This window comes from Chiloscyllium punctatum, chromosome 42 (genome assembly GCF_047496795.1).
Source record: "Chiloscyllium punctatum isolate Juve2018m chromosome 42, sChiPun1.3, whole genome shotgun sequence".
In the NCBI taxonomy this organism is placed as follows: Eukaryota; Metazoa; Chordata; class Chondrichthyes; order Orectolobiformes; family Hemiscylliidae; genus Chiloscyllium; species Chiloscyllium punctatum.
In genome coordinates, this window is record NC_092780.1 from 17,751,405 (window position 1) to 17,769,255 (window position 17,851).

At 40.3% G+C, this 17,851-nt stretch overlaps 1 protein-coding gene across 1 annotated transcript in view; it reads right to left on the reverse strand.

Annotated features, from left to right (window-relative positions):
• Nucleotides 1-17,851, reverse strand: part of aarsd1 (alanyl-tRNA synthetase domain containing 1) — a 44,576-nt gene that overhangs the window by 5,198 nt on the left and 21,527 nt on the right. The window contains exons 4-9 of the mRNA XM_072561542.1: nucleotides 14,407-14,464; nucleotides 12,505-12,661; nucleotides 7,413-7,529; nucleotides 5,709-5,839; nucleotides 4,422-4,488; nucleotides 2,917-3,008 (exon numbers count right to left, since the gene is read on the reverse strand). Coding sequence (XP_072417643.1) covers nucleotides 2,917-3,008; nucleotides 4,422-4,488; nucleotides 5,709-5,839; nucleotides 7,413-7,529; nucleotides 12,505-12,661; nucleotides 14,407-14,464 — 622 coding nt within the window. The remainder of the gene's footprint in view (nucleotides 1-2,916; nucleotides 3,009-4,421; nucleotides 4,489-5,708; nucleotides 5,840-7,412; nucleotides 7,530-12,504; nucleotides 12,662-14,406; nucleotides 14,465-17,851) is intronic.

Genomic DNA, 17,851 nt, shown 5'->3' on the forward strand with positions numbered 1-17,851 from the left:
CCAGCATTAAACATTCCAGGTCAGATACAATATAGTTCCAGTGCTGTAGAGGAACTAATTAAGAGAAGAACAGTGGCTACATTTTAAAATACTTCATTAACTGTATTTTAACATGTCCTACATAAAAAAGTCTTAGAGTCACACAGTCATAGAGCATGAAAACTGGCCCTGCGGCCCAACTCACCCATGCTATCCAGATATCTCAGCTGAATTGCCTGCCTTTAGCCCATATTCCTCTAAACCTTTCCTATCCATGTTTCTGTGCAAATTTCTTTTAAATGTTTGATTGTACCTGCCCTACCACTTCTTCTGGCAGCTCATTCCATTTATGCACCACCCTTTGTGCGGAAAAGGTGTCCCTCAACTCCCTTTCAAATCTTTTTCCTCTCACCTTAAACCTATGTCCTCTAGTTTTGGACTCCCCTATCCTCGTGAAAATTCCTTAGCTCTGGACCTTATTTATGGCCCTTTCATGAACTTCTATAAGGTCACCCCGCAGCCTCTTACACTCCAGGGAAAAATTCTCAGCCTATCCAGCCTTTCCTTATAACTCAAACCTACCAAGATCTTGGTAACATCCTTGTAAATCTTGTTTGCACCCTTTCCAGTTTAATAACGTCCTTCCTATAGCAGGGTGACTGGAATTGTACATAGTGCTTCAAATGTGGCCTTAACCAATGCCTTGTACAGTTGTAACATGACATCTCGACTTCTGTACTCAATGCTCTGATCGATGAAGGCAAGCCAAAAGTCTTTCCTTTAAACTAAAGCTCTGACTATACTGCAGTCATAACTCATAGTTTGAAGAACAAAACAGAAGTCTACAGAAACTTAAAACTTCAAATATATCTTGGGTTTTCAAAACAACATTTTTGAAAAAGCATTGCTGAGAAAATTAGCGATCATTAAAAAAATCAATTAAAAGTGGGGCATCTGGTTTCAAATGGACAAAAGGCTGTAGAAACCGTCATACTGGTTTCATACTGACAGAGGACTTCACTGTGGATAGGCTGCTTGAGATAACACGGCTTTGAGTGGCCAAAATAGTATATCTCTCGACTTTAATTCTTTTTCCAAAAATATTTTTAAAATGGGACATAATGGCAGATTCTTTACTCTAGCTGGAGGAGCATTAGGAAGTTTCACTTAGTGCAAGGATGCTCATATACAAAATACCTTGAAGATATGTGGAAAATAGCCCAGGTATATCTGTCCACAAAGTACAAGGCAAATCAAACTCAGCTATTAGTGCTCCCTCAGACCACTCGCAATCAAAGCGATGTGTTGTTGACATGCCCCCAAGTAGCTCTTAACACAACAATAACCTGCTCGATGATGCTCACTTTGGGTTCCATTAAGCCAACAGCTCCTAACCTTGGTACAGACTTTGTCCAAACACGAACATAAGAGCTGAACGCCAGATGGCAAGTGAGGGTGATAGCCCTTGACACCAAGGGCACATTTGACTGAGAGCTACGTCAAGAAACCTTAGAAGAAGTGGAGTCAATGGAAATTGAGGGAAAACTCTCTGTTGGTTGATACATACTTCACACAAGCAAAGATGGGTGGTGGTTAGAGGTAAATCATCTCAGTCCTAGGACAACAGTGCCGGAGCTCATTTCAGTCGTATCCCAGGCCTAACCATTTTAACTCCTTCAACTATAAGCTTCCCTCCATCATAAGGTCAGAAGTGGGCTTGTTCACTGATGATTGCACAATGCTCAGCATCATTTGTGATGAGTTAGACACTGAAGCAATCCCTGGATAAATATCCAAGCCTGGGTTAGTAAGTAGCAAATAACATTCATGTGAAACAAGTACAGACAAATGACCATTACAAGAAAGACAAAATCTAAACTTTAAACCCTTGATATTCAATGGCATTATCCCATTATCAACATTCTGGGGATTACCGCTGACCAGAAGCTGAACTGGTCCGGCCTTCTGTGGCTACAAAAGCAAAATCAAAGGCTCTCAATTCTACAATGAGTAACTCACCCTAACTTTCCAGAGCCCATCCACCCATCTACTAGGCACAAGTCAGAGGTGCAATGGAATTCTCTCCACTTGACTAGATGAATGCAGCTCCAACAACACTTAACATCATCCAAGACAAAACAGCCTGCACTGCATCCATCACCTTCACTAACAGTACACAGTGGCAGCATACGCAGCTTCTGCAAGATGCACAGCAACCACTCACCAAGGTTCCTCAGACAACATCTTCCAAGATCTCCACCACCTAGAAGGACAAGGGCGGTGAATACATGGTAACATTGCCACTTACAAGTTTCCCTCCAAGACAAACACAATCCTGACACAAAACTATATTGTCATTCATTCAATATCACTGGGTTAAGATCTTGGAACTCCACTCTCAACGGTATGGAGGATGCACCTGCCACACGTGGACAGCAACTGGTTTAAGGCAACAGCTCAGCATCACTTTCTCAAGGACAATTATGAATGGACAATAAATACTAGCCTAGCCAATGACACCCACATCTTATGAATGACTAAGAAAAATAAACTTCAAGATCTATGAGAGCTGATCATTCTTCTGTCTTGATATTGAAGTCTTTGTTTAAAACATAGCTGTCCATTCTCTATATGTTTATGTGATTTAGTTAGATCATTAACTTAATTTTAGATCAACAACTATGCCACAAACTTGTGATTTTCTTTGACTGACTAGCTTCACAACTGTGTATTGGCTTCCACTGATTGCAATCTCTGCACTGCAACTCAAGGTCAGAACGTTATGTGACCTACATTCAGTTTGATACATGGCTTACTTAATAAAGCAAAACTCTGACCTGCATAAGCTTCTATTGTCTTCAGTGAAAAAGCTGTGCTCCAAACCCGATCAACATCAGTGTATATACAAGAATAATGACAGAATATCAAGTTACTTACCTATGCAAAACTAATAACTTGCCCTTGTTTGGATCATTCCTAAAGCTTTTTGCTGTTAACAGAGCCAAATCCCTGAGTAGGTTTAGATTGTTCTTTAGAGCACAGAAAAGAAAAAACATATTACGTGTAAGTTCCACCCAAGGGTTTAATTATTCCCAAAAGTGCTCAAAATAAAATAAACATCCAGTAAAGCTTGTAGCGACTGCCACAGAACACAACCTCAAACACGATTCAAGATTTTGTAATTTTTTTCTTTCCTTGCATTGACAAATATGTAGGAAGAGTATTTCAGGAACAGAAGACAGCAATCTCATGATTACCTGTTCATTATCTAAATATTTGCAAAACTTCCCCATAGATCTCTCCGTTTAGATATTCATAAGCTCATCTAACATAGAGGTAAGATAGCTCGGTTGGGTGGATGGCAAGTTTGCAGTGCAGAGTGATGTCACAACACTGGGTTCAATTCCTGGCTGAGATTACCATGAAGGATTCTCCTTCTCAGCTTCTCCCCTTGCCCGAGGCATGGTGACCCTCAGGTTAAACCACCACCTCTTTCTATAACGAGAGAGCAGCCCTATGGTATCATAAAGCTATGTCAACTTTATCTATACTCTCCTAACATGTGAGTCTCACTCTGGAGAGATACCTTGGTTAAATCTAAGCTTTTTTTGCATTAAAACTGTTTGTAAAGTGGTAACTACTAGGTAAACCTTAACGGTCATATCAAGTATTTGCAAATCAATCTAACACTTTTAATTCCGACCACAAAGATTTAGCGATTGAAAATTTCTAACACTTATACAAAAAGTATTGGAAATGGAATTGAGTTTGCAATTGAAACAAAAGACATCAGATATGACTTTAATAAATGAAAATGGAATGGTTTTCGGAGCAATGCTTCTTGCCAGGAAGCAGAAGATATAATTTCCAGTTGCTCTCAATCTATATAAACCTGGTATTAATCCAGACAAAATTAACTTTTGGAGAAGGTTTGCCTTTGTGAGTCATAAGGAATAAGATCATAAATCCTTTCTTTACATTGCAAGTAACATAAAAAGCATGTTCACTCAGTAAAACTCAGTGAACTCATCGAAATCATCAGTCACCACACTTAAACATGTAAAACCTGAAATATTAGTCTGAAAATTACTGTTGCCATAATTGCTAAAATATTAGCATAACATTCTTCGTTCCCCTATTTCAAAGCAACCAGTTAACAAATAGAGGAGTAATGCTCTGCCTCATGCACTTGGTAATTGGATAATAATGTACCTTTAAAAGAACTTACAGCTCTTTGTGTAAATAATCGTTACAGTTCAAAATTTGTTTAACATAATTTTTGACAAAGCACTACTGTTAATCTCTCTTATCAGAAAATTTTTTACCTCAAAGTCTCCCTTTAGAAACATTTTCAAGGTAGTTAGTTCATTATTTAGACTATTATTATTGGTCAAATACAGTTCTTAATTGACGTCATAATCAAACTGAATTATCAGGAATACCTTCTGTAGCAATTTGACTGATTTTTGCAATTTATCCACAGCTTCAATGTGTTCCTCTGGTCCATTCCTGAAAAATTGGGTGAACAAATTCATTTCAAACAAATTCACTGAAACGCCTTTCGAATACACAAAAATTCTAAATATTCTATACAATGTCACAACTTCAATGTTTTTAATATAATCAAACATTCTTGCTACTTTCAATCAAGACAAAGAAAGAAGATTTTGTAGTTGGACTGAGTCCCTCCCTCACTATACTGTCTTGCAAAAAAATGATTAAGATACTTTGGTAAAGTAGATCATGACCCTGTTCTGGAATTCAAAGTTTTATTATTATAAGTTGAACATAGTCATAGTCACACAGCATGGAAATAGACCCTTCTGTCCAAGAACGCAGACCATGATCCCAAACTAGTTCCACCTGCCTCCACTTGGCCCATATCCCTCCAAACCTTTCCTATTCATGAACTTATCCAAATGTCTTTTATATGTTGTAACTGTGCCTGCATCCACCATTTTCTCTGGCAGCTCATTCCACAAAAGAACCACTGCCTGTGTAAAAATGCCTCACATCCTTTTTAAATCTTTCTCCTCTCACCTTAAAAATATGGCCCCTGATTTTGAACTCCCCCACCCGAGAGAAAAGTCATTCACTTTGTCTATGCCCCTGATGATTTTCTGATGTGAATTTAGCTCATTCAATGCCAATTGCTTGACAGCTTTGTAGGGACGTGTCATCTGAAAGATGTTACTTAAAATGATTCCGCTGACTGGATCTGTTTTGCCTATTTCCCTGACAAATGCACTGCTGTGCAGGGATATCTCATGTTCTGAAGTCATGACTAAAAATTCTGATGGCAGCATATGAATGGCCACATTGTTAATCGGAAATTGCATTTTGGCAGCCTTGACACTGGAACTTCACTCACGCTCTCTGGCCAAAGTGTCACAGTCAGTTTTTACATACTGTACATGCTGCAATGCACGTTACTAGAATGTAAGCTCCAGAGTTATATCTAAAACACTCTTCTTAGGCCTGCCCAGCAAAACAAAAACAGACATCCTCAGAATTCAACCTCCTCATCTTCAACAAAATAAACCAAGGTTGCTCAGTCTTGTTATCTGAACTCACAAATAAATTGTATACTTAACACAATGTTACATTTCATAGGACGTGCACATTTTTATTCTGTTATTTAACAGTTCATACATTCTATTAGCAGACCAATACAAAAGTGATTTCAGCTGTTTTACATGATGGTATTCCAGAAAAAGCATTCCACTTACTTGAGAATTGATGTTAAAGATTTTTCCACTGTGTAGCTTTTCTCTGCATATTTTAAGACTCTATTGCCAGCCAGGAAAATTAAGTTTGTTTTGTTCTTCTTTCCTTTATCTGTTCCTAAAATTTTAATGACCTGGAAAATAGGCCAAGATGCACAGATTATCAGAGCTGCAATCAGAGCAGCAAAAATAATACTGGCCATCTTTATATTTGATGAGTTGAAAGATATCATTGCCACTGGCAGGAAGGAGTTGAGAATTGTGTAACTTCATTGGCATGTTACACATAATTCAGTCACAAACAATATGGAAGGGGCTTCAATCAATTGCTCAACAGCTAATCCACAGTTTTATAAAAACTTAAAAAATAGGACAACTGTTGAAAATCTCAAAAAAGAATAGAGAATGCTGTGAATACTCAGCAGATCAGGCAGCATCTGTTGTGAGAGAAACACAGTTAAAATTTCAGGCTGATGGCTTTTCACCAAATCTGTTCTCAACTGAAACATTAACTCGATTTCACTCCCCACAAATACTGACTGGCCTGCTCAGCTTTTAAACAGCATTCTGTGTTTTTATTTCAATTATATTATGTGTATAATATGTTTCAAAAATTGCATACAGATTTTTCCAGTCATCTAGTTTATGTGAAATCTGGCTTTCAGATAACATATACTTGGCCCAAAAGAAATCCATTTTGAGGAGAAAAGGGTGCTTCAGTTTGCAAAGGTTCTTCTCTTTAGATAGAAGGTTAAATTCATGGGTGCTTTTTATTCTGGTTGCCTTGGCTTGTATATTGCACAAAGTCATAGAGTCATTGAGATACACAGCACAGAAACAGATCTTTTGGTCCAACTTGTCCATGCTGACTGGATATCCTAAATAAATCTAGTTCCATTTGCCAGCACTTGGCCCCTATCCCTCTAAACCTTTCCTATTCATCCATCCAGATGCCTTTTAAATGTTGTAATTGTACTTACTTCCACAACTTCCTATAGCAGCTCATTCCATACACACACCACCCTCTGTGTGGGAAAGTTGCCCCTGAAGTTCCTTTTAAATCTTTCCCCTCTCACCTTAAACCTATGCACTCTAGTTTGTATCCCCCCACCTGGGGAAAAGACCTTGTCTACTGACCCTATCCATGCCTCTCATGATTTTATAAACATCTGTAAGGTCACCTCTCAGCCTCCAATACTTCAGGCAAAATAGACCCAGTCTATACAGCTTCTCCCAAATTACTATAGCTGAAAGTGATATGGTCAGTATTTACAGAAAATTCAGAAAAAACAACAGGGAACAAGTGATTATTGGTATTCTGGGATCAGTGCACCACCAGTCCTAAATCTGAGCAAATTTCAATGTAGATTCAGTAAGCAGAGATCCAGAGTTCAGGAATGTCTGTGTTCTCGTGATGACTTTTGATGATAATTTTGGTAGCAGCTGGGTGACTATGTTACAAACCTGCAATTCGTGAAAATAACATTTTTATTTAATAAAGATAGCAAAGAGGAGTAAATTGTGAATCCCTTACACTCAAATCTATCCCGTTATTCTGAAGGAAAATTTATTTTCATAATGTGAAATCAAATCAAAGGATCTGAACTTAGAAAGCACAAGCAAATTAATTTGATCCATCCTGTCGCCAAGTAATTCTTAGTCCATAATTTAGCGAAAGAAAATGGAGACATATTAAGGTGTTCTCACCTGTAGATGACTGAGATTTGATACGTGCGTTCCACAGCACATATTTGCATCAATTCCGACAATATCGATAATTCGGACTGGGCCAGCATGATCATCTGGTAAACCCCGACTTCTCACCTACAAAACAAACTTTTCCTTTTGCCAGCAATAAAACTACATCAATGAAATGTCCCACATCATTTTTAATAGAATAAATCTACCAGTGCATTGCACAAGAGGTATTGTGAAACCTGGAGTACATCTTCTAACCTTCCACATCATCGGATCACGGGTAAAACCTGAAAACTTACTGAAGCAGTGGCCCAGACTTTTCAGTTGTAACAATAGCCAAACTGTCAGCATTTGCTGTTGTTACTCTGACGAAATGACAGTAATGTCTGGCATCAGCTCATGTGCGAAACCAATTATAAATCTCAGAACGTGTGTGCATTTCCATTTCATTATGCTGTTATTCTGATTGTGAAAATCCTTGAAAAAGTTGTACCTTATTTTTGAAAATCAGTGTTAATTACTTTACAACAACCTTTCTGACCCTGAAACCCACTTTATATTGCAAAATGTAAAATTTTCCAATCCATGATAAAAAAAGATTTTAAAAATCTGTACACTTCAGCTTCTGGCATAATCACATTTGTAAGCCCCAATTGTTATTTGCTTTCTGTAAAGTTATTAAAAAGTTAAGTTTCTTGAAATACTTTTAATGTGGATCAAATCCAAACTCTGCAGTCTTGTCAGATTCAGTTGTGAATAGTGGTGAATATGTCAACAACTAACTGGAGTATAAAACTATACTGGAGCACAATAAAATATGCACATCCTTATTGGCAGGTGACCCCAGCATAGTAGGACAAAAGGTTGAAGTATTTGCAACCATCAGTAGCCAGAAGTGCCAAGTGGATGATCTCTCTCAACTAGTCTGAGGTCCTCAGCATCACAGATGCTGGTCTTTAGCTGATTCCCTTCAACCCATGTGATATCACAAAGTGACTGAACTGGTAGCACCTCAGCTCAGCTGTTCCAGGAAGCTCCAACACGGGTATCTTCTGGCAATGTTGAAAATTGTGCAAATGTGCTCCATCCAACCCAGCCAGTTACAGTCCCAATCTACTGTCAATCAGCAGCAAAGTGATGGAAGGTGTTGTCAACAATGCAATGCTCATTGACACTCAATTCAGGATCAGCCAGAGGCTCTCAGCTCCAGGCCTCATTACAGCCTTAGGTTAAATAAGGACAAGAGAGATTTGGCAAAGTATGGCATCAAGAAGCCCAAGCAAAACTGCAGTGAATGGGAATAGAAGGAGAATTCTCCACTAGGTGGAGTCACACAACACAAAGGAAAACGACTGGTTGTTGGAGATTAATCTATCTCAGTACATCTCGGCAGGAGTTCCTCAGTGTGAGGGCTCGACACAATCATTTTCAGTTGCTTCACCAGTTGCATCCATCATAACACCAGAAATCAGGATGCTCACTGATGATTACATCGGCCTCCATAATGTACACTACACTTCATGTCAATGTGCAGCAGGACATCAATACCATGCACATTTGGGCTGACAGGGGACAAGTTACATCCATGCCACACAAGTGGCAGGCAATGTCCAAGACAGAGTCTAACCATCCGCCTTTGACATTAAATGGCAGTACCAACATCATTACGTTGACCAGAAACTGAAGTGGCTAGCCATACAAATACTTTGGCTAGAAGAGCAGGTCTGAGGGTAAGAATTATGTAGCTAGTAACTTACATCCTGACTTCCACAGATGCTGCAGGACTGACAAGGCACAAGTCAGAAGTGTAATGGAATATTCTCCACTTGTTTGGATGAGGTCAGCTTCAACAACACTCAAAAAGCTCAATATCATCCAATTCAATGCATCCTGCTTGATTGGCACCCCATCCACCACTTTTAATATTCCCTCCATCAACGGCCAGCATACAGTGCCAGCAGTGTGCCACCATCTACAAGATACACTGCAGTAGCTCACCAAGGTTCCTTAGATAGTGTCTTCCAATCCCACAACCTCTACCACCTGGAAGGACAAAGGCAATAGCATGGGAACACCACCACTCACAAGGTTCCCTCCAAGGTACACAGCTCCTGACTTGAAACTATATTGCAATTTCTTTACTGTCACTGGGTCAAAACCATGGAATTCCCTTCCTGTTAACTCTATGGATGTATGCACTGTGTGACTGCAGCAGTTCATGAAGACACCTCCTTCCCAAGGACCTGGGAAATACATGCTGGCCTAGTCAGCAGCAATACACTTCATGAAAGAATTTTCCAGAAGTCATTCAATTATTTACATAATTTGAACAGATGGACATTCAACACAGCCTGAACTTGGCAATGGAGTGACTCTGGTATATCAGGCCTGCTATAAACAATCACACACCTTCAGGAAAAAAAAGGAATCAAAAAACTCATTCCAAATCACTCCTTTAGCTTCGGGTGGTTAAAGTGCATAAAATGCTGAAAAAAGGGGGTCTTCTGATGCTTTCTCCACTCACAAACTCTCCTACCACTGTTCACACATTAATGTTGCTCTGGTACAGGTTGGTCACAATGGAGTCTGGATGCTAACACAAAGGCAGACTGAAAATTAGAACACTGAAGAACCATTGCACTTCCACTAATATATGCCATATAAATGGGAATTTCCAATATCAAAGGGCCATGACAAATTTACAGTTGATAAAATTTCTAATATTCAAGCTTGACATTACTAGGAATGATTGTGTATCAAAAACAGTAGGTACAGCAAAATAAAGTCTGCAAGAAAATAGCATTATCAATATTAAAGTACATATTCCTATCTCTGAAGTTCCAAGTCTCACAGCAACAAGATGTTGCTTTATTACTGGCATTTTCAGACACAAGGTAAAATCTCTAAACGATTGCATCAGAACTGGTGCCATAACCTTAGTCTGTCTTTAGATATAAGATCTAGCATCATTACAGCAAGGCATCCAGAGATAACATAAGACACATTATCTTATCTTTGTCAAAAAAAGCTAATCTCACATAAATAGCCAACTGGAGTGAATCAAGATCTGCAATACAATCTTGGTGTCAGGTGGTGGGGGTGTTAAAGCTCTTTGCACATGGTCCCTTTGGTTTAACATCTTACCTGAGCCTGAATCACAACCTGTCATTAATCTAAGTTCATTTAACTCAAGTTTTCTTCTCCCATTTTGCTTGTCAATAATAAACTTTGTTCCTCGACAACTCTCAAATTCTAAAAATACTAAAAACTAAATTATTCTAAAAATATAGATTTACATCACTTTTGGATCCTAAATGGCATGCTGAATTGAGTGAATCCATCTAACTGTGCTTCCAAAGTACATGTCGTTTAATATGGGTGTGTCCTGACCATTAACGAACGAAATCATTGATTGCAAATCGGTACTTATCGCTCATTTAAATAGTTTCAAGTCAATCTCGTTTTAGTCAGTATCTCATCCTCATATACCAAGGATACTGTGGTAACAGATAGGGTCTACACAAGAAAAGTACATTTTGTCAAATTATTATTTAGCTCTACCATACAACCACCATACAGCCAAAACCTGTCTCTGAACGTGGACAAGACGAAAGAGATGGTTGTTGACTTCAGGAGGGCAATTATTCTTCACTGGACATCAACGGCTCCCCCCGTGGAGATCGCGAAGAGCACCAAATTTCTTGGTGGAGAATCTCACCTGGACCCTCAACACCAGCTCCATAGCCAAGAAAGCCCAGCAGCATCTCTACTTTCTGCACAGTCTGAAGAAAGCCCACCTCCCAATCTCCATCCTCACCACATTCTACAGAGGGTTCATTGAGAGTACCCTGAAGAGCTGCATCACTGCCTGGTTCAGGAATTGCACAGTCTCGGATCGTAAGACCCTACAACGGACATTGAGGACAGCTGAGAAGATCGTTGGGATCCTCTTCCCTCCATTACAGACTTTTACTCCACACATTGCATCCGAAAGGCTAAGAGCATTGTGGAAGACCCCACACATCCCTCACTCAAACTCTTCTCCCTCCTGCCATCTGGCAGAAGATACCAAAGCATTTGGTCTCTCACGCCAGACAGTGCAACAATTTCTTCCCCCAAGCCATCAGGCTCCTTAACACAGTATAATCGGACAATTTCCCATCTGAAATTCTTCTGTATTGCTACTAGAAAAATGTCTATTATTCATCATTCTTCCAATAGACTGCAACTTGCATATTTGCACTTCTTATGCACTTTATGGCGTGTACGATTGTGTAGAGATTAGAGAGATTAGATTCCCTACAGTGTGAAAACAGGCCGTTCAGCCCAACCGGTCCACATTGACCCTCCAAAGAGTAACCCACCCAGACCCATTTCCCTCTGACTAATGCACCTAACACTATGGGCAATTTAGCATGGCCAATTCACTTGACGTGCACATCTTTGGACTGTGGGAGGAAACCAGAATACCTGGAGGAAACCCACACAGACATGGGGAGAATGTGCAAACTCCGCACAGACAGTCGCCCAGGGCTGGGATTGAACCCGGGACCCTGGTGCTGTGAGGCAGCAGTGCTAACCACTAAGCCACCGTGCCGTATGTAGTTTGTCCATGTAGCAACCTCAGTCCTGGAGGACTGCTGTCTTGTTTTTACTGTATCAGTTGTATATGGCAGAAATAGCAAATAAAAGCTACTCTGCTCTACTCCATTATAGCCAGCCACACAAATGAGAAGTTCGCAGGCTTCCGGCCCAAGAGGCAACTGTGATTCTGATGGTAATTGAGTTAAGCTATGCAAGAGGAAGAAAAACATCAAGCAGGATATTTGTTCCTGATCAACTAGTGTTCCTTACTAAAAAGTTCAAGGAAGGAGAGGATTGAGTTATGCTACGCTACTTTACAAAATAGCTTGCCAATACTCAGTGCCTAAATCCACATGGCATATGAAGGCTTCCACTTAGGTTACTTATTGGCTTCATTGGATTCAAAACCCAGTTATTAGGATGCACACTCAGGAGAGCAGAGACATAACTGGAGGGTGTCAGGGATACGAGCAAATAATGAAAATTCAAAACTAAGTGTCCCTCGATCTTAATTTACCTTTTCTACCTCTGGGTCATCTACAGATACAACTCGCACATTGACAGGAATGTGTTCCCTGATTTTCTCATTTACTGCTACTTCCAGAGCTTCAACCTGCTCACCCGTCACTGAAGGTGTGTCCAGTTCAATGAAACTACGCTGACGGCCCAGCTCCCTGGGAAAAAAACACATTTAAAAAGTCCCAAATTACTAGATTAGGTCTGGTACAACATTCAATGCTGCAATATTAATCATGTTTTATCATTTTCTCCAAAATTACTGGAATATTTTATTGTTCACACAACATATAAATTGTGAAGAACATAGACCTGTTTTGACAAATCAGATACATCATATAGAAGACAAGTAAATTAACAGATAATAAATAAATTTTAACAAAATTTTCTGAACTAGGTGTGACTGAGTGAGCAGATGGAGGGAAATTTTTCAGAGTTTTGTTTTACCTTATAGGCCTGGGTTTTGGTATTTCCAGGAAAATGTGTGGCTGCAGGGATTAGGAAATATCTAGCTATGATGCTCCAGACATCATGCTTTTGGGGCAGTATTAATAAATCAAATTGTTTATTCCTGCCCATTTTTTCACCACTTTTAATACTTAAAAACTTTTCAGCAAGCCAAATATCATCCCTCATCAGGAGATATTCTTGAAAACTATTCCCATGAACGTATTATTTCTCAAAGGGGAAATGCATTTTTCCAACTGCTTTGTGCCACGTCCTGATTAGTTTGTAAACATATTCTTGAGAGTTGTTTTTCAATGAATTGATTATCATCAGGCTGATAAATATCAGTGGTGGGAAATGTGACGATTTTCCCCTTGGGTCCAGTGTTGATATTAAGCACTTGCAAATTGGATAAAATACAGATAAGATGGAAAATGCTTCCTGTCTCAACTCAACCAGCACCCCAACAAAGAAGCAACATTTGTGCCGAGTTCAAGCAGCACCACAGAAATAAAAACAGAAAATGTCAGACATGCTCAGCAGATCAAGCAGCATCCACGAAGAATGTTAACCTTTCAGGTCTGTGACTTATCATTAGAAGAAGAAACTAATGTTCACTTCCTAAACCTTTCTACAATTGTCACTGAAAATAAAGCTGCCTGCACTTCAGATGGATGAGGTACAATTACCACTTGAGAATTGGTATTCTTAAATTGCTATCCATTATTTTCAGTTCGAATAATGACCTGTACAAACCTTATATTGATTATTGCTGTATTTAAAAACTCACTTTAAAAGATAGAGGTTCAGAAAACACGGACTTACAATCGTATCATTTCATAGGTTAATTAAGCAGTGAAAATAAAATGCTCCAGTGATTAAAGATACATTCCTCAGGAGAAAAGATTGAGGTGAGTCATGATTCAAGTCTATAAATAATGAAGGGCCTTAATTAATTAGAAGCAAACAGGTTATTTGACTTGGTTACTTAACACAAGACTAAAGGATCAACTTCGAGTCAAGATTAGAGAACAAAACAAAAGAAATTTGCCAATCCCAGAACAGTGGAAATTTTAGTCCAATTTGTAAAGGGGTCACAAAGACAATATACAATGGACACTGGAAATACTCAAGAGGTCTAGCAATATCTGTGAAGAAAGTAAAAGAGTTCATGCTTTGAGGCAATTATGACTCTTCCAAAGAAAAATCAAAAGCCGCATTCAACAGAATAATAACAGAAAGATATTTTGGTCATGGTTTGATTTTATTCAGAAACTGGAGAAGGTCCCATGATAAATTCAGTCATTGACTCCAGTTGGAATGTTCTTTTCTCACACTGGTCAGGACTGAACATTAATTTATAATTATTTAACAATGGAAACTGAAGGGAAAAACAAATGCCATCAGGAAATGATTCTGTACATAGATTATGACTCTACTTATAATTTATGCTTACCAAGAGGTCGTTTTGAAACCAAACATCAAATCTGCTATGGCTGTAATTAAATGTTGCCCTGAAACAGAATGGAATAAAAAGATCCAGACTTATTCTTAAGTAAAAGTGCCAGTCAAAATTTAATGCAAATGTAAAAAGCAAAATGAAGGTATTTCAGAAATTGAAAATTTTCTTCAATAATAAGAATATGTCAGATATTTAATAATATCTTAGAAGAAGGCCACAAAATCAGTATAGGTTTTCCACTGTAACTATTGAGAAACATCTGCACCAGACATCCGCTCAGACTCTGTCAATAAACACCAGTTAGAGGGGATTGAGTAATTTAGGATTTCAATTCATTCAGAAAGCTAGAAGAACAATTTGGACAAAGAAAAATGACTGGCTGGCCAAATGGGACCACTGCCATGATTTCGACTTGCACCATGTTGAACCTCATAATCATTGGTAAAGCTTATGCCTGAAACGTTGACTCTCCTGCTCCTCAGATGCTGCCTGACCTTTTGCTTTTGCAGTGCCACACTTTTTGACTCTGATCTCCAGCATCTGCAGTCCTCATATTCTCCTGGGGAAGGGAAGGGCTATGTTCATGCCCCAGATGAAGCCTCAGGCTTGGCAACTCCAAAACTCAGTTTCCACTACTCCCTTACACTAATAGCATCATCTGAGATCCCTGACAGGCCCACCCTGAAACACCAACATTATTTCATACCCCAGTGAGCTACGGCCAGCCCAACAGATTCCTGTCAACAAATTGACAAGAATTAGGCTGAACAGAGCAAGTTTTCTGGGTTACCTCCAGTCAACATAATAGTAATTTTATGGGAGCAGAACACTTTCTACAAGTGTCTGCTCTAAGCTCTGAGACCGAAATTGGCAGGTATGACATGGTGGGCATCACAGAGGCGTGGCTGCAAGGCGGTTAGGACAAGGACCTAAATATCCAAGGATGTACAGAGGAACCTTGATTATCCAAATGAGATGGGCGGGCACTATTTCATTCGGATAGTTGATTATTCGTTTAATTGATTCAATGCCTCTCCTCTGGGGCTAGGAGGTTTCTGAAGTTTCCTGTTTCCTCACTCTGCCTGCCTTGCTCCCTCTCTCTGTCTTAGGGTTTGTTTCTGAGCAGACACACAAGAGACCTGCAGCATTGCTGGATCCTTCTCCCTCCCCTCCAACCCCATCAATTCAATGGGATTGATGCAGCAAGCGCTCGCTAGGTTTGCTCCCCATTCAGGAGAGTAGGCAGCAGCACACCGTGCGCAAGACCCGAGCCCCCCAACCCCGACCCCCTTCCACCCCCACACCCCCCCCCATCTGCACCCCCAATTCCATTCACCCCAACCCCTATCCGCACCCCCAACTCCACTCACCCCCGCAACCAGTCCGCTCCCCCAATCTCATCCACCCCCGCCCTCATCCGCCACCCCCATCTGCCCCCCCAATCCCATCCACCCTTGACCCCCATCTGCCACCCCTACACTGTCCACCCCTGCTCCCATCCACCCCAGCCCCCAGTCTGCACCCCCCACCCTGGCCCCATTCGCCCCACAACCCCATCCAACACGGCCCCCATCAACCTCACGATCTGCCCCCGCCCTCCCCAACCCCATCCACTTCCGCCCCGTCACCCCCCAACCCTATCCGACCCTACCCCATGTACAGGGATGTACCCTAAATCCCCCCTTCACCAGAGAGAGGGAGGGTGGGTGTTCAGTCATTTGGAGATGGTGCCTGGGCTCCCATCAATGTCCAGGACTGCTCTCAGCAGCACTTCAGTAAGCTGGGTTCATTTTAATCATTGTAAATAAAAGACGCAAATAGTGTTGAAACACCTCTTTGATGTATTGCTTCTATCATGACCTTGAGATCTTCTTCAGATAATCCGAAAATCAGTTAACTGATATTCGGGTAATCGACATTCCTCTGTACAGCTTATCAAAAAGACAGGAAGATGGGCAGAGAGGGTAGTGTTGCCTCGTTGGTTTGAAATGAATTTAAATCAATAATAGATATGAAGTATGGTCAGACGATGTAGAATCGGTGTAGGTAAAGTTGAGAAAATGCAAAGATAAAAAAAACCGCAGTGAGACTTATCTAAGGCCTCCAAACAGGAGGTTTTGGGCACAAGATACACCAGGAGATAGAAATAATTGTAAGAAAGGCATGGTTACAGTGGTCACGGGGGGATTTCAATATGCAGGTTAACTGGGAAAATCAGGCTGTAGTGCCAGTCGCAAGAAAAGGAATTTGTGTAATGTCTACCAGATGGCTTTCTGGAGCAGTTTGTGGTGGAGCACACTAGGGAACAGGCAATACTGAATTTAGTGCTATGCAAGGAGGCAGACTTGATAAAGGAGCTTAAGGTGAAGGAACCCTTGGGAGGCAGTGACCATAATATTCTGCCATATTTATTCTGCAATTTGAGAAGAAGGTGGAATGAGATGTAACAGTATTACAGTTGAACAAAGGCAACTACAGAGGCATGAAGTTGGAGCTGACCAGATTGACTGGGAGAAGAGCCGAGCAAGAAAGACAGTGCAACAGAAATGGCATAAGTTTCTGGGAATAATTCGGGAGATACAGCAAAAATTCATCCCTAGGAAAAAGAAACATACCCAAGGGAGGTTGAGGCAACCATGGCTGACAAGGGAAGCTTGGGACAGTATAAAAACAAAAGAGAAAGCACATAATGTGGTGAAGGGCAGTGGGAAACCAGAGATTGGAGAGTCGACAAAGACCAAGAGGAGAATGAGAAAAGAAATAGGGAGGGAGGAGATTAAATATGAAGGCAAGCTAGCCAATAACATAGAAGAAGATTGCAAGTGGTTCTTTAGATATAGAAAATGGCAAAAGAGAGGCAAAAGTGGACATTGGTCCACTGGAAAATGACGCTGGAGAAATAGTAATGGGGAACAAAGAAATGGCTGAGGAACTGAATAAGTACTTTGTGTCAGTTTTCACAGTGGAAGGCACAAGTAATATCCTAAAAATTCAGGAGAGTCTGGGGGCAGAAGTAAGTATGGTGGCCATCACCAAGAAGAAGGTGCTCGACAAACAGAAAGGTCTGAAAGTGGATAAACCACCTGGACCAGATGGGCTACACCCCAGAGTTCTGAAAGACATAGCAGAAGAGACAGAGGAGGCATTAGTAATGATATTTCAGGAATCACTGGAGTCAGGGAGGTTCCCAGAGAACAGCAAAATCACGTTTAAGAAGGGAGTAAGGCAAAAGACAGTAAATTATAGGCCAATTAGCCTGACCTTGGTCATTGATAAGACTTTGAAGTCCCCATTGTGAAGGAGGAGGTTTCTGAATACTTGGGCATGCATGATATAATAGAGTGAAATCAGCATGGTTTCATCAAGGGAAGGTCATGCCTGACAGATCTGATAGAATTCTTTGAGGAAGTAATAAGATCAAGAAGAGGCAATGGATGAT